The 21,619-nt window shown below is 37.3% G+C and overlaps 1 protein-coding gene across 4 annotated transcripts in view; it reads right to left on the bottom strand.

Annotated features, from left to right (window-relative positions):
* Positions 1-2,585: 2,585 nt before the first annotated feature.
* Positions 2,586-21,619, bottom strand: part of hdac9 (histone deacetylase 9) — a 511,618-nt gene continuing 492,584 nt past the window's right edge. For all 4 annotated transcript variants that reach the window (XM_062957772.1, XM_062957771.1, XM_062957774.1 and 1 more), the window contains one exon: positions 2,586-10,639. In XM_062957772.1, the coding sequence (XP_062813842.1) occupies positions 10,600-10,639 (40 nt within the window). In that variant the 3' untranslated portion in view covers positions 2,586-10,599. The remainder of the gene's footprint in view (positions 10,640-21,619) is intronic.

The raw sequence follows: 21,619 nt of genomic DNA on the forward strand, positions 1-21,619 counted from the left end.
GTATCAGGAGGCACATCACACTGTCCTCTATGATATTGTGAGAGCATCTTATGAACAACCATAACAAAAAATTAAAGATTATAGGAAATTAAAAAATTACAGTCACACCACAAGAGGCATGAAATTATCACATGTTAAGTTGCAACTATAATGCAATACATTTACATATCTTTGGTACTGGGAAAATGAATTAATTACAAATAACCAATTATTTGCAATTGATTACTTCAAATTTCTGCTAATAGATTTGCTCTCCAGCTGGCAGTTGAGATGCTTGTTAGTTTATATCCCAAGTCCCTCTGCCCCAGTGTTGGGATCTGAGGTGGCTTACCATAATTCAAACACATGTAGGTAAAAAGAGTAAAAGTTCAATTAAACTATCAATAGAATTGAGTGCATTTTAAATATATCAATTGAAAGTCAAGAAAGAAAACTATAGTGGGCACTCTATTAAAAGGCATTTCTTATAAGCAGTAGTTTCCAAAGATGTGTCAACATAACAAAGACTTCACCTCCCCAGAAAGGACATGAAAGAGGGAGCTAGTCTAAATCTCTCAGAAAGGCAGTTTCAGAACTCACAGCAGCATTTCCAAAAACTTTGTTTTGTGTATTTGCCAGTTGCGATTGTGAGACTGATGGAACTAAAAGAAGGGCCTCCTGTCAGGTAAGTTTGTATCAAATGAAGTACTTTAGATATTCTAGGCCAGTGGTTCCCAACCTTTTTTGACCAGGGACCATTTTGACTAGGGACCACTTTGACCAGGGACCATTCTCCAACATAGTACCAAAAGGGTTACAAATCAGCTTTTGGTCAACTTTAGATTTGGTTTGGTTATTTGGGGTTCTGATTCTGAAAATTACATTAGATAGACCACATCAGCTCTAGTTTCTGATACAGAACATATGCCATCCAGTAGTTGTTATCTGCTCTACCACAGAAAATAATATTTAATAATCTAGAGCTGATGTGGTCTATCCAATGCAATGGTCAGCTCTGCAGAAGGAGAAGAAATAAAATAAATAAATAAATAGGAAGGTGGTTTGCAGACTGGATTTTTGTTCTTGCGGCCCACTGTTGGGCCATGGCCCACAGGTTGGGAACCACTGTTCTAGACTAACTGTATACAGCTCTATAGATCATAAGCAGCAATTTCAACTGTGCAAAGAAGATAGATTTGGGTATGTGCCTTCAGTGAAGAGGGACAAAATGGACATCCTTTAGGGACAGTTGCAATGCAGAACTATCTGTGATCTTGTAAAGCCAAAAAGCAAGGAGTTTTTACTCTTGCAATAGCACTGTCCAAAAATAAAAAAGCAACAGGAACATTTTAGCCAAAAGAAAGTTTTAGAATGCATCTAATTTGAACAATCCCAGAATAATCAACATTCGACATAATAGCCCAGTGTCACAACCTAGATCTTTCCAGTTCATTGACTGTTCTTCTTTGGGATTCGGATGGTGAAGCTGTACACTTTGTTCTTTATTTCTAGCTCAAAGAGATTGCATGTGAAGGAATTCGAAAAAGTGATTCTGCAAACTCCCACAGATTTAAGTTCCATTTCATGCATTTCAACCAAAATTCCTGTGATTAAAAATCTAGTGATGTTCATCAGTTAAATGATGGGGAAGAAATAGATGGAATCTTACTGGTTGTTCCCAACTGGGGTAGAACCATTGAATCAGATGCTGAATTGTGTACATAAGTACATCCAACCAATTCCATGGGTCCATGTAATTGGGATTAACAATACAATTCATGTTGTTCCCTGTCTCCAAAAGCATTATTGAGCAGAAAATGGAAATTTTCCACCCACTATAAAGTGATTTTCAATTGTTCATGTAGAATTTCACATTAGTCAGAAAGATATTTGCAAACATCTCAAATGTTCTGCATAAAATACATCAAGTTAGATTCATGGAAGGGGAAATGGGATCCTAATGGATGTGGGACATGGCTTTAACCAGGAGACAGTGTTCGGCAAAGCCTAGCTAGGAATGTTTTCTCCATGACAGTGCTAAATTTCAGTCTGCATATAATTATTAAGAAGCAAGTGACTTTTAGTATGTAAAAAATGTTTTTCCATCACCATTGAATAACCACAGATAGTCACGATCTGGAATTAGAAGGGCAGTCTGCTAGATTTTGGGTGGAAGGCGAAGGATCTGGTTTCCAAGATGCTTTGTATCTCCCAAGAGCATTATAGAAATTCAACCCTGTATGTAAAAAGTTTTTTGAGTGGGGCAGAATTTTTCAACTGTAAAAGGAAAAAGTAGACTTCAACAATTAATTTATTGGCAAAATGGAGTATCAAATATGAGCTTTAAAGCTTCAGTTTTATCTCTGGATATTTTTCGTTTTCTTTCTGTGGTTTTTAGGCTGACAAGTATCATTCCTTTCACATTAATGTTTGTGGTTTACTTTTTAATGCACTCCATCTTGATGGTGCTCAGTATATTTATGTTTTAATAGCTAAATGCCTATGATTCTACTAGGGTGGCAAGTTCATATGCTACTTCTGAAACTTCTGTTTCATCCAGATAGTTAAAAACATTTGCAAAATAAAAAAGAGCCAAACATCAAATGTTCTTATTTCAAACAGGGTTCTTTAATACACATGAGAACAAGAGTATAGTCAAATAATTATACAAAACACAGGACCAAAGGGACTTTTTCCCAACCTGATTGAAGACTACTGCAAGCAATTTCAAAGCTTCCATAATTAAACATACAAAGACTCTGAAGCACAAGATGACTTTTCAGTTATTAATGGAAGGCTCTCAGACACAAAAATATATCAGGAATATTTAGAATAATGCTTTCTAGGTTCCTCTTTCCCAGACCTATATGATTTTTGTTTTAAAAAAAATCCCTTGGCATTTAGGAATAATTTTGCTTCATCAAACCCTTTCTATTGGCCATGACATTTTCAGGCTTCCTTAGATGTTCCCTGTAATTGTGTGTATCTCTAGGTGCCTTCAAGTTTTCAAGTTACCGCTTGACTTATGGCAACCCCATTTCGTAGGGTTTTCTTAAGCAAGGAATACTCAGAGGTGGCTTTGCCAGTTTTGACCTTCTGAAATATAGCTCACAGCATGTGGAATCCCTTGGTGGTTTTCCATCCAAGTATCAACCAGGGCCTTCTTTGCTTAAGTTCCAAGATCAGACAGGGCCTGGTTCATGATGTTTAGATGCAAATAACAGCTATGCTACATCAGTCAAAACTGGAACTACAATGTTTGGGGAGAAGGCTTCTACTGGCACACATGACAACTTTCCACTGAAGAAGTTCCCTATGGACCCGGAGAAGGGAAAAATGATAAAAGAAGCACACAGGCACAAATACACTCACAGAAGTGTTTCATGATCCTAAGCATGTTCAGGGGATTGACAGTGTTTGATTAAAAATACACTGAATGTACGCATCCATTTAATCACCCTTGGGATTAAGACAAATTGACAGAAAATGGCTGGTTTTTAAATAATTGTTATGTATCTTCAAAGCTCTAAAATATGTGAACTTCTCAAAACCTTTTCTTGGCAAGACTTCTTGGCACGATTTAATCAGAGGCCATTGCCCTCCTCTGAGATTGAGAAAGTGTGACTTGTCCAAGGTCACCCAGTGAAATTGGAAGATGGAGGAGCAGCCAAGAAAAAGTTATTAACTCTTGTCCTCCTGTCTTTGGTTGAATCTGAGCTGAGAAATGTATCCTTTCAATGGCCAGTGTTGGTCAATGCAAATATCAACTTTTAAAAACAGGGTTGAACATTCTGAGGAACTCATGGGAACAAAAGAATATTTAAGGAATAACAGTTGGCCGTTCATACCCATGGATTCTATATCTGTAGATTCAATTATCTATATCTTTGCAGCCTTGATTTTGCCATTTTTATTAGAGATACGATTTTACTATGCCAGTGCATATTATAGGACTTGAGCATCCATGGGTTTTGTTATCCACAGGAGGTTCTGGAACCAACCAATACCAAGGGCCTTCTGCACTCCTAAACTCTAGTTGGAGTCTATTTTCCTCAATTTTAAACCCCTTTCAACACTGGTAGGACACTGGGCACGTGGTTGTATCGTGGATATAATCATTCTAGATTCTCTCACAGTGTCTTGCTATGCCCCACCTCACTCTTGCATCTAGTTTTGCATTAAGACCTCGACAAGTTGTGGAATATTAGCCCAGCACCTGCTTTCACTCAGTCTTCCAAACCTGGAGTAACTGATCTCCTCTATCCCAAGTCAGAAGCAGTTTAAAACAAGACATTCCTATGCATGATCTGTTGGGTTTCCTGTTGAATTCCCAACCCCCTTCAAACAATTCGAGAAAAGAAACCCATGTACACAATCATAGCCACTTTCCATTGCATTAAAAACTATGGTCACTCATCAGCCTTTGCTAAACGTGCATCTGGTGGACATGACTCTGCTACTGCAGATGTTCATGTCAGCCTGGAATGCAATAAATACTATTAGGAAGACCTATTAAATGAAAAGAAAAATCTGTCTCTATGGTTTGACACTGACGAATTTGCTGCTACCTAATGCAGCATTTGTACTGTGAAAAAATTCTCTCTCCCTTGAAACATAGGTGTTTAAACGGAAACACTCCTGTTATGCCAGGGTACATATTCTTCTTGTTGGTAATGGTGACACATTTTGCATGTTTAGATATTGCCTCAGTAGGATTTGAAAGCAGTGTTACAACAACATGAAGTGATGTATTCAAAGGAGATTTCAACAAAGAAAGATCTCTCTCCCCATTCCTCAACATTTTGCTCACTAGTTAAAAATAAATGTTGTGATCCAGCAAAAATTAGTCATTACAATTTCCCTTTCAATTCAATGAAATCAATTACTGTATATACTCAAGTATAAGCCAAGTTTTTTCAGCCCTTTTTAGGGCTGAAAAAGCCCCCCTTGGCTAATACTCGAGTGAGGGTCCTGGCCAGTTTATATTTAGGTTGGCTTATATTCAAGTTTATAGGTAATCAGACTTGGACAGTCTTATCTTATTAAAGTCTTATTATTATTATTATTATTATTATTATTATTATTATTATTATCTTAAATTACAGTTTTATGTAAATATTCAAAAACATTTAACCTACTGATGCCTTAATTAATGTTATTTTATGGGTAACTATATTTTATGTTATGGGTAACTATATTATATGTTATTTTATGGGTACCGAATATATACGGTACTTTTGACTAATCACTTTCTATTGTTTTAAATGAAACATGTACATCGATCCTATGCATGGAAGTAATTGTCACTGAGTTATATTCAGTTTTCTTGGCAAGGTTTGTTCCAGAGAGGACAAACTTTTGCCTTCTTCTGAACCTGACAGGGTGTCATCCAGTGGGTTTCCATAACTGAGTAGGGATTAAAATCCTGGTCTTCAGAGTTGTAATCCATGGTGCAAACTACTGCACCACACTGGCTTTTTCTTGCGAAGAAAATCCTATATAAGGTTTATCTTAGACCTGTCATAAATTGGAAGTAAATTGAAGGTACATGACAATATATTCCGTTTATTCCTAAAATAAATTTTAGCCAGATTACAGACTGAGCCAAAAGCAGCTTTAGCTGGATCAGGCCCAAGGGGCTGTTTTATTATTACTATTTACATCTTACTAGCAAGGTCAAGAATGGGGACATTTGGGGAATTCAAGCTTTTTGAATTGTGAAATGAACTTGTCTCTGGACTAATGCATACATTGGAATGTAAGCAAGTTTGCAATTTTTTTGAATTTTGTGGTGTAGTTCCCATCTCCAAATAGGACTGGTATATGCCCCTTATTATGAAGGATATCCTTTATTTGAGGTCTGGAAAGTCTCCTTTTTTAGATTGAATAACATTCCAAAAATTCTGTATTTTTAATGTAGCACCTTGAGAAGGTCTGGAAACCATGCCTTATTGTGGAACTGGATAACCTGAGCCTGGAGAAGAGAAGGTTAAGCAGTGACACAATATCCATGTTTAATATTTGAAAAGATGTCATATTGAAGATGGCCTGCCACTTTCTGCCTGCCACTTTGACTGCCACTAAGAAAACCCCATGAAATTCATGGGGCCCCAATAAGTTGACAGGCAATTTGAAGGCACACACACAAACACTGTCCTATAATTGTGTAGCCTGAAAGGACCCCAAGGCTTTGGAAAGTGGCCTGAGTGAATTTAGGACTAGGATGTCTTGAGCAGTACCTATAACCCAACTCATCACAACCTTTTAAAAAAAACCAGGACTGTTAGTGAAAAGTCACATTCATTATACTAAGTCCATTAGCATTTGCCAGGTGACTGTTTCACACCTGCATCTACCAGGTTACAAACAAATTGGATATGAAAATATAATGCTTAGTTTTAAGAAATAACACATGCAAACACTATTAGTAGTACAGATAATAACTGTTTTGGAGAGAGGGGGGAGTTTCAATGGGGATATTGTGCAACAGGAAAAGCCTTTGTTCTTACCTTCCCCCACCTATATCTTGATCCCAGTGCCATTCATCTCTTCCATAAACTTTTTTCTTTAAAAAAAAAAGAGCAATGACAGGACTTAAATGCAAAGTGCAGCTTGATTCTCAAGCACAATTTTTAATATAGCCTTTGGAACAAGAGTGCTATGCGGTGGGTGGGTTAAAAAAAAGTCCCCAACAACACCAAAGATGCTCAAGTCTTTGAGGCCACATAATATAGATCTTTGGATCCTTGATTCTGTGCCAGGGCCATCAAGACTAAATATCACAGACGCATATGGAAAGGAACTTGAAACATATGGATCAAACTCTTGTTCTCCTAACGGTTCAGCAGAGCCTGAACACATTTTGCAAACAGAAATATATTTCTATACATTCAGTGTTTACCCAAATTATAAAAAATGGGCAAGTCATTTATAAACTTCTGTGATTTTAAAATTATTTTACACATTTTATATAATTAATTATGGATTAGTTAATGGTTATAGCTTGTCCTATCTTCCGTGAGCGATAAGGGATGCATGTAGCTCTGCTTCTCCTTATGCTCACAATAATCATGTTCAGGACGAGAGAGAGATAGTCACTCAGTTTCATGGCTCAGTAGGGACTTGGTATGAGATTTTCTAAATCCTAATCAAACACTCTAACCACTAGACCACCCTGACCTCATATGCAATTTCCAGTAATCCTTTATCTGTATTGCTGAGCCTTGCTGCTGTAGTCTACACCTGCTTAGCATCAATAATACTGCAACACCTGAGTTTTTAAATTATTCACTGGGCCATTCTTGGCAATGGCTTAAAAGGATGAGATTATTCCTCTCAAAAAAGTAATGTTTATGCTGTTTCTAATTAACCTACTGCTATGCACTTTCCTAAATTGGAATATATAACCCATAATGATAGACCAAATACAAAATCCCTTTTCTACATTTGCGTATTTATGTAGATTTCCAGGCATCTACCCGCTGAAGAGACAATTAGTACTGTCATTGTGCCAGTTCAACTTTGTTTTTATTTAGTAAAATGTCATAAACGCGTCAGATCTTAGAAGCTAAGCTAGGTCAGCTCTGAATTACTTGGATGGGAGACTGCCAATGAATACCAGATTTCATAGGCTGTATTTCAGAGGAAGGAACTGGCAAAACCACCTCTGAGTATTCCTTGCCTGAAAAACCCTATGAAATTAATGAGGCTGGCATAAGTCAATCGGAGTCTTGAAGGCACACAGACACACCATAAAATCAAAAGTGGAGTTCAATGACAGATGCATGTTTACTTGCTTTCAAATGAGTGTGCATGGACCCATAGTCTTCCTTTGTTCTGGTTCAATTTTCTCAAGCATCTCAGTGGTTTGCAAAGGAAATATGAGCATTTCCACACTATAAATTCAAAGCTAAATGGGTTAGCTCTTCATCTTTTATTCCATTCACAATTTGGGCTTCAAAAGCAAACCGATTTCACAACAATAAAATGGACATTTTCAGCACCACCACTTAAAATAGGAAGCATTGAATTTAAACCATTAGACTGAATAATTACCAGCAGGCATGGTGATTAATTTTTCCTAAGACGTATGTGTAAAGGATGACTATTGGAAAACTGGAATAATTTGTCTAATAGTATCACTCAAGACAAATGTTCAGAATATATTGCCTTACTCACAAATGTAATTCTATAGATATTGTAGGACTAGATTGAGTATCTGTGCTAATGCAACTTTGATGCTTCAGATTTCTTCTGTTAAGTAGGAAAATTGATACTGGGTGTTCAACTTGAAATAGGATTTAATTTCTTCCCCAATAATTAATCATAAGAATGCATCTCATAACACTTACATAAAAAGATAATTCCATGTTTCACCGGGTGACATTCTTCCTCGACTTCCTGTTTTAAACAGTCTCCGATTTTCATCTTACAGCAGACTGTTTCCATATAAAAGGCTCTCAAATTAAAATGCTAATTGTAAACAAACCCAAACACATTTGAGGCAAAAAAAATGCAGCCCATCTGTATAACAAGAGAGAATTATATAATTCTATTTGAGTGAAATCTTTCATCTTTGATTTACAGGTTTGAGTCTGCTATAACTGAAACCACATTGTTTCATATCTTTCATACCACGGCGTTCCCCAAAACCTTGTTTTAATTAAGGTTTCTTTCAAATTTCAGAATAAAAAGCATGACAGTGTTCACTTATGGCTTTTATGTATCCTTTGAGCTCGGAAAATATATAAAGCAAGAACATCCCTTGCTGTTCAAAGGAAATCTCGCTATTTGATTCTGTAAGGTAGAATAATTGAAGATACATACGAATAGACTATGTTTTCTATGTGTGTGTGATTGTCAAAAATGACCATAACTCCGTTACTATTGGTGCTCCTCAAAAATGCTTTGAGTTTGAATAAAAGCCACAATCCCCTTTTCTATTTTGTGAGAGTAAGGCAACATGTGTAAGAGTTTAAACATTGGTTATTAGAAGAGTGCATAGCTCCTTTGCCACACTCGTGAATTTGGAGTGACTTTTGTCTTAATCTACGTGTTAAATTTTAGAGAAGAAAAATAGAATTCAAAATGCCTCTTAAAACCTTTCAGTATTCTGCTTCCATGGAAGAGATTGAGTGATGTCCTGACCTGCTTTTAAAACTAAATCGGTTTTCAGAAGCACTTGAATCCCAGTTCAGGGAACAGGGGACATCACCATCATCTCACCACCATCATTGTAGCAAATCTGGAAAAATCATTCATACTTTTATCATTTAGAAGTGGGGTATAGCACGGGTCTGAAGCTAGGCTGAATTAGCATTTTAAAAAAGCAAGTAGGAAAAAAAGATCTAGTTGGTATCTTCCAGGATGATTTACTTGAGCATGAGCTTTTGTGGATTTCAGTCTGCTCCTTTCAAAGCAGTGCTAATCTAAGGTAGAAGAAAGTGACTGGTTATTAAAAAGCAGATGAGAATCTTTTGCTCACACAATAACTTGGGTGGATTATGCACTATTACGCCAAGGGCAAGACATTGTTTTCTCCTTTTGTAGAGCAAGGGAACCATGAAGAACCAACCAATAAAATGATCAACCAGGTTGGACTCCTACATCCTTTTATGAGGCAGTATGTCCCAGGGCTGAATTCTGAATGCAATGCCTAGAAGTTCATAACTAAAGAGCCATTTTGCACAATTCTGCTTAGGGCAGCTGAAATGCAATGGAGAAAAGTTTCCTATTGACTGAGGCACCATCTTCACTGATCATTTAATGTAGTTTCAAACTGGTATTGAAGATAGTAGTTTCACTGTGCAGAAGATTACATAGGAAATCCTGGAACCAGTTTGAAGCCCAGATCATGATTATAAAAATCACTGATCCACATTAAGGATTTTTTGGTGAACTTTTATGGGAGTTTTTGTCTGGCCACTGCAGTTTGGAGTTGGCTTCAGACTGCATTAATAAATGGTCAGTGTAGATGGGGCCTGTGTTTCCCTGACCCTTCAAAAACAATATATTTCTCCAATCTGAAATGGCTATCACATTTTTCAAATGGCACCATGGATAAAGGATATATCATTTCATTCCATTCTGAAATCAACCCTTTAAACTATTTTTAACAATGTGAAAGAAAGCGGAGGGAAAGAGGTAACAAAATGTGTTTTAAAAATCAGAAGCAGTGGGGATTGTGATGCCATGATTCTCTCCCTTTCCACCCTGTGGTTTTTTTTTTAGGCTGTTTCAGATTTTCAGACAACCATAGTCAAGAAATTGGAATTAATTGGATGCTTCTATTCTATCACTGAAGTCAGTGAGTGCATTGCACAGCATTTGGAAGCAGGCTTCTAGGCTCAGTCTCTCTCTGCAAGATCTGGTTTGTGTGTAACTTTAGAATTGTAGCGGTTACACCAAAGGAGGCTTTTTAAGTCTGTCCTACGAACAAGTGAAGCTGCTGTTCAGAATTGTGTGCCCAGTGTGTTTACGTTCCATCTGATCCTTGCCACCCAGGCAGCAGACAAGACATGTCTAAGGGTGCTTTTTTTCAAAAAAAAAGGGGGGGGGTGGCGGTAGATGGAGGTACACAATGATGTCACGCACAGGAAATATCATGGAGAACTTGGCACTTCACAAGGCTGGCTCTTCTTCCATGGGCTCGCCAGCAGCTCTAGAAAAATAAACAGGCAATCAGAATATGGAACCAGAGTACACAATGACATTGTAGATTTTCATGCATAATCAAAGCTGATTTTTCAGCTCTCTGCCGTGTTTATTTGTGTTCTTTGGTTATCCATAAATAAAGTTTCTCTTCCAGGAAGCATAAACAAAATGTCAAGTGGAAAAAACATTTCTGATCCAAGCAATCACTGCAAAAGGTTCCTGTTTATATTAAAATTGTCAGAATATTTTATAACTTTAGGTTCAAGAAATGCACATGCTTTGTTTCAGCAAAATCAAATCGCTTTACAGAGTTCGGGTGAGGGAAGAGGTGCAATTCTCTCTCCTTCTTGCTTTCTCTCTTTATGGATATTTATGGATCCAACTTATTCAATTTAACAATGGGATACTCTCTTGAAAATCAGGTAACACACAAGGAATTTTGCAGTGACTCCAAGCCATGCTGGTTGTGCTTGCTTTGATTTTAAGACCATATTGGCTGCTCGCCTGCCTAAAACTTCCGCACTCCAATTCTGAATTTGATTAGCAGACCACTGCCATAAAGTAGGTATCTAATAATAATAAATAATCTGATTATGCACATCATCTTTATTAGAAATCACCTGGGAGACAGCCAACAGTCTGAGCTAAATTGGCAGTTGGAAAGGTACAGGGGGAAAAAAAAGAGAAGATAAAGTATTCACCCCCCTGTGTATAGCTCTAGAGAATAAAGGATTAGAGGTTTTTTTTCCTCTTCTTCAAACAGCATTGTTGGCAGCATAAGAGGTCAGATATATGAATTTAATCCTACGCTGATGTCTGAGAACACACACACACATTTTATTTTTGACAGATGCACATTTTCTGGATATTTTCAATACTCTCCGGTGAAATAGAAATGAGGATGGAAGAACTTATTCATGCCCAAAATATTTATCATTGGGAATTTGCCTTGAGTTTCAAGAGGATGTTTTTTTGTTTAGTCGCAAAACATGCAGCTGGTAAAATTGATCTATGAGTTTTACGTTCTTCCAAATTCAGTTTTTTAAAAACTCTTTTTTCCTATGAAATTTATGAAGAAATAGATGATATTATGCAAGTTCTTCACATAAACATTCCCCAATTCAAAAAATACAGCCCCCTTTTAATGCATATGTTTTAATTTTATTAGCTGCTTTAATTCACTGAATTCTCCTCCAAAATCTTCAACATGGGTAGATGGATACATTTAATAAATAAACTCAATATATTAAAAATGTCAAATGCTCAATTATCTTTATTGGGCCAAAAAGCAACAGATTTGGAGATGACACTAACTTATATTTCTCTTCCATATGTCTATTAAAATGAGGAACCTGTTTAAAAAAATTATTAGAAATTCAGTCCCATAAATATGAGACTTCTTTAGTCTTATCTGAAGAAGATTGACTTCTTCATTATTTATTTTTGTTTGCTGATAAGACTGTGTCCATTTGTACACTGTCAATGGGCTCTTTCCTATTATTTTGTTGAGACTGTTTGTTGCTATATTTTTTTTCTTGGATCATCATTAGAAGGGCTTTTTAAAGCTTTTTTCTTACATTGTGGCATCTTCCTATGAGGCAATTTTTTGTTTCACTAACACACTGAATCATAGTAAAACCCTGCTATAGTGAAGTGAAACTGTTAAAGAGCATTATACATATTACATTTTTAGTATGGGAAGGAAAAGAAAAAGTAAAAGAAAAAAAGTAAAAGGAAAAAAATGTGTTGTTGAAGGCTTTCATGGCCGGAATCACAGGGTTGTTGTGTGTTTTCCGGGCTGTATGGCCATGTTCCAGAAGTATTCTCTCCTGACGTTTTGAAACACAACAATCAAAAGAAAAAAAGTTCCAAGTAAGACATCTTTTCTAGCAAGAGTAACAGATGATCCTTCCGAATCTGCATTGGTTTCTTTTATCTTCTTATAGTATTCCTTCTTCCAGCTCTGCATAGTAATCCTTCTCCTTATTTTATCAATTAACTAATATCAAACTCTTATAATATAAACTCTTATTATAATAATCTATCATTCACATAGGATCTACACATAATAAATCTTCTTATATAAATGTATATATCTATAGTATCAACCTTCTTGAAGCTACACACTTTTCTACTTTAATTCAGCTCAACTGTTCCTGATGTTGAACCTTGGGCACATGTGAACACACACTGTTATCAGAAGCAAGAAAACCTTATGGCATTTAATAATCTCTTAGAGCAGGCTCTAGTGGTGAAGTTCTGCTAGAAATCTAGCAGAACCGAGTCAGGACAATTCTTCTTTTCTGCTCCCTGTGCCTCCCTACAATTGCTTCTCATAGACTGGAAATCCCTACAGTTGGATTCCAATTAGCATTAAGGCCTGAATGGGACAAGAAGGTAGTTCAAAACCCACTGTCAGAACATCAAATTATCCTATAGTAAAAAATCCTGAGGTTAAAAAACAATGATATTATCAAAATCTCTAGTATTTGATTTTTCAAGTATGGGAAAGATAAATATAATAACGAAACCTGTGCAACAGCAACTCACAGCAATCCTGTGCAACAGCTGTTAATCATAATCCTGCAAGTCACTGAGTTCTGTTAATCTTTGATGCTTGCTTCAAGAAAAAGAAATGCATAGCTCATTCATGATGTAATGCTTCTGCATTATAAACCATACACATTCTTGTACAGTATTTTCTTGAGATCCTAGTTTTTGGTTCTTTAGATCTTGGGAACATCAGTTCAAATTCTAGTTAAGGCATACTTGAGTACTTCTCAAATCTGGTTCCCATCTTAAAAGTGAAGGAAAGAGCAACCTCTGTTGTGGGTTTATATAAAAATGAAACAATTGACTTTTTGAATGCATCTAAGCCAGCTTTCAGGGGCTTCTGAAATGTGCCTTTTTGTTTATTATCAGCTTTTTTCTTGTTTATTATCAGAGATAGATTGCAGCCTTCATTTAGTTGTCATGGTTGCTGACAGACAATATCGATATCTTTCCAAATGTGAAAAATGGAAAGAACACAACTTTTTTGGATTGTAGCTCCCGAAATCCCTTAGCCAACTCTGCTCAGGCAGCCAACTCAAACATTCGGGAAGAATGCTTATTATTAGCATCATCATCATCATTATTATTTGATACACAACAAGATTAGTACACAGTAAACAAGATCACTATGCTGGCTGTTGTATTGGATCACATGTCGGACACTTCCCAAGTGTCAAGGACTATGTGACGTAGTGGCAAATAATGTGTGCAGATCCGAGTAAGATGGCCTTTTGCAGCTGACAGATGGTAATTTTGTCAGCGCTGATTGTTTTTAAGTGCTATCCAAGGTCTTGAGGCACTGCACCCAGTGTGCTGATCACCACTGGAACCACCTTAACTGGCTTGTGCCAGAGTCTTTGCAGTTTGATCTTTAAATCCTCGTATCACATAAGCTTTTCAAGTTGCTTCTCGTCGATTCTGCTGTCACCTGGGATTGCAACATTGACAATCCATACTTCGTTTTTTTTAAAATGATCATGAGGTCAGGAGTATTGTACTCCAAAACTGCCAGTCTGAATAATAATAATAATAATAATAATAATAATAATAATAATAATCATCATCATCATCATCATCATCATCATCATCATCATCAATCAGCTGATGACTCAAAATGCAGACTGTGCAAGGAAACCGACGAAACCATTGATCATCTCCTCAGCTGCTGTAAGAAAATTGCACAGACAGACTACAAACAGAGGCACAACTACGTGGCCCAAATGATTCATTGGAACTTGTGCCTCAAGTACCACCTTCCAGCAGCAAAGAACTGGTGGGATCACAAACCTGCAAAAGTATTGGAAAATGAACATGCAAAGATACTGTTGGACTTCCGAATCCAGACTGACAAAGTTCTGGAACACAACACACCAGACATCACAGTTGTGGAAAAGAAAAAGGTTTGGATTATTGATGTCACCATCCCAGGTGACAGTCGCATTGACGAAAAACAACAGGAAAAACTCAGCCTCTCTCAGGACCTCAAAATTGAACTTCAAAGACTCTGGCAGAAAGCAGTGCATCACACAGTCCTAGACACTTGGGAAGTGTTCGACTTGTGATTTTGTGATATAAAACCCAGCATATATTTCTTGTTTGCTGTGTCATAATAAAATAATAATAATAATAATAATAATAATAATAATAATAATAATTATTATTATTATTATTATTATTATTATTATTATTATTTCTGACTTCTGACTTCTGGAAGCCAGAGTCCCAAAAGAAACTTTTCCAGGCTCTGGAGATAAGCAAAGTTCTTTGAACAACTGTTAAAATTACTACTGCAGAAATGCTACCTCATAATTCTTGCATCTCTTTATTATGATGTCATCTCAGCTCTCCCAACAATCTGCCTAAATCTGAAAGCATTCAGAGGCAAGTCTCCGTGCTGAATATTTCCAAAGTATAAAGCTTTTTGTCCCAGGCAAGGCTCTAATCAGTCCAAGGTAATCTCATTTACAAAATGAAGGGTTATCAGCTCATAAGATGTGCCAAGCATGAAAGAGCCAGGACTGCGGTTTATGGAACAATCTTTTCATTTAATTCAACAGGAGCATCATTCTCTTGTGCTTTCATCTATTATTGGCAAGATTTTTAGTCCTTTTTTCCCTTTCTCTTGACAATTGCAATTAAGTTCTTGCTGCACATGAACATACGGAGAGCTTTAACAAAACAAAACATTAAAACGCCCAGAAAAATCACAGCTCTCCCTGCCCAAGACTGTTCTGTTCAGCATGTCAGAATAAATCAAAATGAAATAACTGTTTACTTGATGATGTCATTGAAAGGGGACAGAAGGGAGAAGGTGGGAGTGGGAGAAGAGAGAAAATGGGGGTGGGTGAGTTGAATCCTAAAATGATGCTTAGACATGGCCATTTTCTCTTGGTGGTAAATGAGTCAGATATTAGTTGGCTAGGGAAGATGGCCACTTTATTGAAACGATGAGTTGGAAGTGAGTCATTCTGGGCACCAGGATAACATCCAACATAACTGGCAAACTTTTTTGAAAGAAAACATTCTCTCTCTCTTTCCCTTTTCCCCCACACAGAGTCTCTGTGTAACAGATGCCAACTGAACAATTATAACACAGCACTGAGGTATCCATGTTTTGTGTGAGGCTGTGCCAGTCAATCATCCCCCCCCCCCAAGGATTTAAAGCCGCTTAAGGCAGATCATTAATCATATTAATTAGTTTAATATATTTTGGTCTGTTTAAAGTATTTCATTGTTTTCAATAAACATTGTTTTCTGATTGTATTAAGTTGCTTGTATAGGTTTGGGTTATTTTAGTTTCATTTAGCTGTTATAGATGCTGACAGACAATATTGATTTCCCCCATTCCATTATTAAATATGGGGAAGTCAGAAACTTTTTGGACTGCAGATCCCAGAATTCCCTTATCAGCCATGCTCAGGTGCATTTCTTTCATTCCCTGATATTTTTTCTTCTCTTCTCCTTCCAGGCTTAAGCTGCACCCTTTTGTCTTCACTGTCACTTTTCAGCATCCCTCTCCTGCTCTTTTTATAAATCCACTTCTTTCTAAAACAGCTGCCTTCTCCCCACCCTGCCTTGTCTCTGCTCCCATTTTTATCATCACCATCATCAAAAATGCTAGCACTTCATCTCTCTTTCTAATTTCCTTAAGAATGGAAACTCTCTCTTCCCTCCCATACCCATGACCTCATTTTCTGGCCATCGTTATTCACTTCCATTTTTTCCCTTCCAATTCCATACAGGTCCATACAAATCGTTCTCCAGCTCCTTGTTGCCATTGCCCAATGCCAGGTTGTTCTTCAAAGAAGAGGTGGTGACCATCGCAATGGCCAAAGGTTGTGGCAAGTGCAGTCTATACATGGTTGTTCATACATGCTCCGGAACATGGTTGTTCCGGAGTGTGTTTGAATGAATAGGCTCATCAGATTTGTCATCAAACTGTTATTTGTCTATACAGTAGAGTCTCACTTATCGAACACTTGCTTATCCAATGTTCTGGATTATCCAACGCATTTTTGTAGTCAATGTTTTCAATACATCGTGATATTTTGGTGCTAAATTCGTAAATACAGTAATTACTACATAGCATTACTGCATATTGAACTGCTTTTCTGTCAAATTTGTTGCATAACATGATGTTTTTGGTGCTTAATTTGTAAAATCATAACCTAATTTGATGTTTAATAGGCTTCTCCTTAATCTCTCTTTGTTATCCAACGTATTTGCTTATCCAACGTTCTGCCGGCCCGTTTATGTTGGATAAGTGAGACTCTACTGTATTTACAAACTGTATGGCACCTTATCATCGTTCCTTATTCCATATGATACAGCACTTTACTGGAACCTGTCCCCTTATTCTTTCTTATTCACTCTGATTTTTTCTGCTCAGGTTTAAAGTATTGTTTTTGCTATGTCATTTTTGTTATTGTTGAATGTTTAATTTTACTGTTAATTTTTGCATATGTATTGCCTTGCTATGTCGTTGTTTCAGTCTTGTCCCAATGTAAGCTGCCCCGAGTCCCCTTCGGGGAGATGGTGGCGGGATACAAGAATAAAGTTATTATTATTATTCTCCCCATCTACCTTTTTTTTTTAACTGGCTCCCCCCTTTAAGTCTTTTGCTTACTCCCAGAAAAATATATTTGGCTGTCGATGTTTCTCTCTCTCTTGCTCTTGCATTCTGTTCTATCACATGGGCGAGTGTAGCCCCCCACTCATACCGCTTTCTTTCTTTTAATTGAATAGGGGGAAACCTCAGAATTGTGGAAGTCCAAAATCCAGGTCTAAAAAAGGGGAAAATATAGCAAGAGCTAAGTGGACATATATCCAAATTGCGGGGGATATATCAAAATTGCGCAATTCCTAAAGAATAAACTACCAGAACCAGTTATTCTGGGCCCTAAGCCAATGGCCTTAAGGTTTCTGTTTTTTTCGTAAGCCAGATGAAAATTCTGTTCATATAGGCACCTCAATTTTGTTAGCGGGAACAAATACAACAATGAGACAAAATGAATGAAACTACACAAAACAAACAGCAATTCCAGACAAAAGCACAACACTAGTGGAAATGCCTTTGTGTCATATGATGGACTCCATGGGACTTTGCCTGTAAATTGTGTCAGAAGTGTGTAGAAACATCAGACATGCGTCTGATGAGGTCCATGGACTCAAACAAGCATCTGTTCCCATGCCTGCCTATTTTGTTCCTGTCATTAAATCCACCAAAAATGTGGGAGAAGCATTGTAGACCGAAGACACACAAGGCAGGCTGTGGTACTGAGGACCACTGGGATATCCATCCTGCAGTATGATATATACTGGAATCAGGAAATCTCTCTGTAAAGTAGTTCACATCACCAATTTGTTTTAGTTCCTTTCAAAGGGTGTCAATTCATATACTAACTCACAAACAAACAGTAGGTCACCCCACCATATTGAGATGGAGGACTTTCTGCTCTACATATTCACAGAATGATACCTCTGCTAATAGACTAAGCTGGGAATCTAAGATCAACAGAAGCTTCAAGAGGAAGAATGCAATATTTCAACCGAACATTTAGCCATAATAAATGTACCCAGATTTCTAACCAGACTGATAAAACTGAATGCATTAATCTCTGTACTATTATCTCTCCTTCCCTCCTTTTTTTCTCCCCCTTATTTCTACTCCCTGGTTGTAGTGGTGTAAAAAGAGAAAGAGGCAGGGAGGAGCTGAAATGGCTGCAATCTAATGTTATGATGGCTCTACTAATATATTTACACAAGCAAATGCATTGCTAATGGGAGTGGGGCAGTGGCTTTACTTAAGTTCTTAGCAAATCAATTACTGCTAAGTGCCAGTGGTTTCAAATTAGCACACTCTCAAAATATGACAATTAACTGCTAATTAGTTTCAACTCTTGTAAGCTGATATGCCAAACTAATTACACTTCATTTTTGCTGGCCCAAAATTTGGCTTTATTTCACTGTAAAAATTAGTTTCACTCCAACCAAAATTATGGCTTGCATTTCATTCCAAATCTCTCCACATTGGTAAAAGATGTTTCATGTTTACATCTTGAGCTGATAAAAAGAACTCTGTGATTTCTCTATATATTTGGCTTCGTTTCCTCTGAGGCTTTGGGGGGGTCTTTGCTAAAAGATACAATAACATAAATTCTACCTCAAGAAAACAAAAACAAAAACCCCATGCAATTAAGTGATGTAAGCGAACACTTCAGCAAATGTGATTAGTTTATATAAAAATTATTCTGAACCCTGTGCTGCATTATTGTTAAATATATATCACTTGCTTTTTAAAACATGAAACACGGAGATGTCAAAAAGCAAGAAATATAATTGGGAAGAAAGGATACAGTGATAAGGAACATGATTAATTATTGTGAGAAAGGGATAGACAAGTACATAGGTCACAGAGGGTTTGCCCTCTAAAGACCTTTGAAGACTTCAATTGTTTTTCATCCATATCTACACATTCATGAGAGCTAGAAGCGCAAATGTTGTTTTAATGAAAGGTTCGAGATTCAAGAATCCACACTAGGTATCAAATTCTGTATCCTATCTTGATTATAGAAGGTATGTATGGAATTGGATAAAATAGCATACATTTTAATGCAATCTTATTGTAGCTTATGATATAGATCCATCAATGCTATGTTTTGTTATTGATAATTCGATTTGTACTTATTTCATTGGGTCTTATCCTATGCAAATCACATAGTGTTTACATATTAATGTGATTCCATAGAATTTTGTTTTTCAGAAATGCAGTACTCTGAAGCTTATCAAACGAAGGCTTTGAGCTGAGCCATAATTTGTGCATTATATATACACGCACACACACACACACATACCCACTGAATACTGGGACAAAAGTTTCTTTTAAAAAAGATATCCAAAATGACCTTATGTTCTCATGTTTATTATTGTCTTACTGACTATTTTTTGGAAAAAAATGTATTTCTCCCCAATAAGGTAATGGTGTCTGACTCTGGGGGTTGGTGCTCATCTCCATTTCTAAGCCGAAGAGCCAGTTTTGTCTGTAAACAGCGCCTCCTAGGTCATATGGCCATCATGAATGCATGGAGCGTCATTACCTACCTTCCTGCCGGAGCAGTACCTATTGATCTACTCACATTTGCATGTTTTTGAATTGCTAGGTTGGCAGAAGCTGGGGCTAATAGCAAAAGCTCACCCCACTCCCTGGATTCGAACCATTGACCTTTCAGTCAGCAAGTTAACCCGTTGTGCCACTGGAGGATCCCTATTTGTCCCTAATATTGCTTTATTGATAGAACTATACATATATTCTATATCGGGCTACCTGTTTCTGCTGCAAATGCTATTCTTGCAACAATGTTGGTGTTCTCCTAGTGCTTTCCACAACTAACATGAAGAGTGTAAATACTGTGAAACATCAAAACACTTTTAAAAATATACATGTATAGGGTTTTACTCCCACTGAAGGATATCCGAAGAAAAATAATAAGAATTAGGGCACCTTTATACTTTCATAACTACATGTAGATAGCTTTCACAGCTTTCACAGTCTCCTTCCTTCAGTTCTTTACAGCATTCAAAAATTCAACTGCATGAAATTTGTTTCTTATATTGTTCTTTATCTTTTCTTTCATTCAGTGGCTTCTGTCCAGTTCCACTATATTTGGACTCTCTTTTGCTGTGCAAAAGTGCCAAAAGTATTTGGCATGAATAAATGCAAGAACTCTATAATGTCCTTTTTACAGAGTCACTCTTCTGACTTATTCTACTCATATATATCTTTGCACACACGCACACACACACACAGAGTTATTCCGTGCATGGAACTATTCACACATCATGTTGAAATACTTGATCGGTGAAGTGCACTGGCAGTTGTTCTTTCGTTTTATAGAACTGTTAAATCCATGTCCAAGTCAATTGTGTTAGGTCAGAATGAAACACCAGCTGACAGGCAGGGGAAATGAATACTCCCTTCTTTATTCATTGATCAGACTTTACTGTAAGAAACAAAGTGTTGTTAGCCTCATTCAGGGAAGGGCAACTCCAAGGTCTCCCTATGCTGATCCATGTTTTCATTTACAAAATCTTAGGTTGTGTATATGGCCAAAATTAAGTGGACTCACTACTGAGCTTCTCTTGGAAGTCCACCTGACACACAGCTGGATTCATAGCAAGAACCACTGCATCAGCCATTAATCCAGATCAACAAAACATGGAATTTACTCCAGAGCTTCTGGGAAGCTTTGGAGTGATCCTGAAGTTCTGGAGGTGTGGATAGCTGGACAATCCACTGTCCAGATCACCAAATGGGCCTATTTCTGTATTACCAACAACAGGTAGTCCCTGCCCAGAGGCTTCATGGTAACATCACATTTCTGGAGATGTCACATCAGGGTATGAAGTCATGTGGCCAGAAATGCGTTATTGCCAGCAAATCTCTGGGAGAGAGTTGCTTTTTGCTGACAATGCAGTGGTGGTCACAGTGTGCCCTTAAGCATGGCTGGCCGTGTGGTTGCTGAAAGGGTTTCAAGGATGCTCCTGGTGTGCATTGGAGCATCTCCAAGGTGCTTTAAATTGGATTGATGTAGTAGATGCAGACCAGGGATCCTCAAACTTTTTAAGTGGAGGGCTGGTTCACAGTCCCTCAGACTGTTGGGGGGCCGGACTATGACAAAATAGTCCAAAATTAGGATTGTTGTTGTCGTGTGCCTTCAAGTCATTTCAGACTTAGGTCAACCCTAAGTCTCAAGTTTAGGACATGGGCCAGGCAAATGACCTTGGAGGGCCGCATCCGACCCCTGATGTAGACAATGCCTTAGTCCTTATTATGCCATTGCCTATTCTTGAAGTTATTAGAAGTGCTACTTCCTATTCAATCAGATCTTTGCTTCATTTTTACATGTTCTTTCAAATTCACATATTCTAAGTGAGA

The sequence above is a fragment of the Anolis carolinensis genome, chromosome 6 (assembly GCF_035594765.1).
Source record: "Anolis carolinensis isolate JA03-04 chromosome 6, rAnoCar3.1.pri, whole genome shotgun sequence".
Classification (NCBI taxonomy): Eukaryota; Metazoa; Chordata; class Lepidosauria; order Squamata; family Dactyloidae; genus Anolis; species Anolis carolinensis.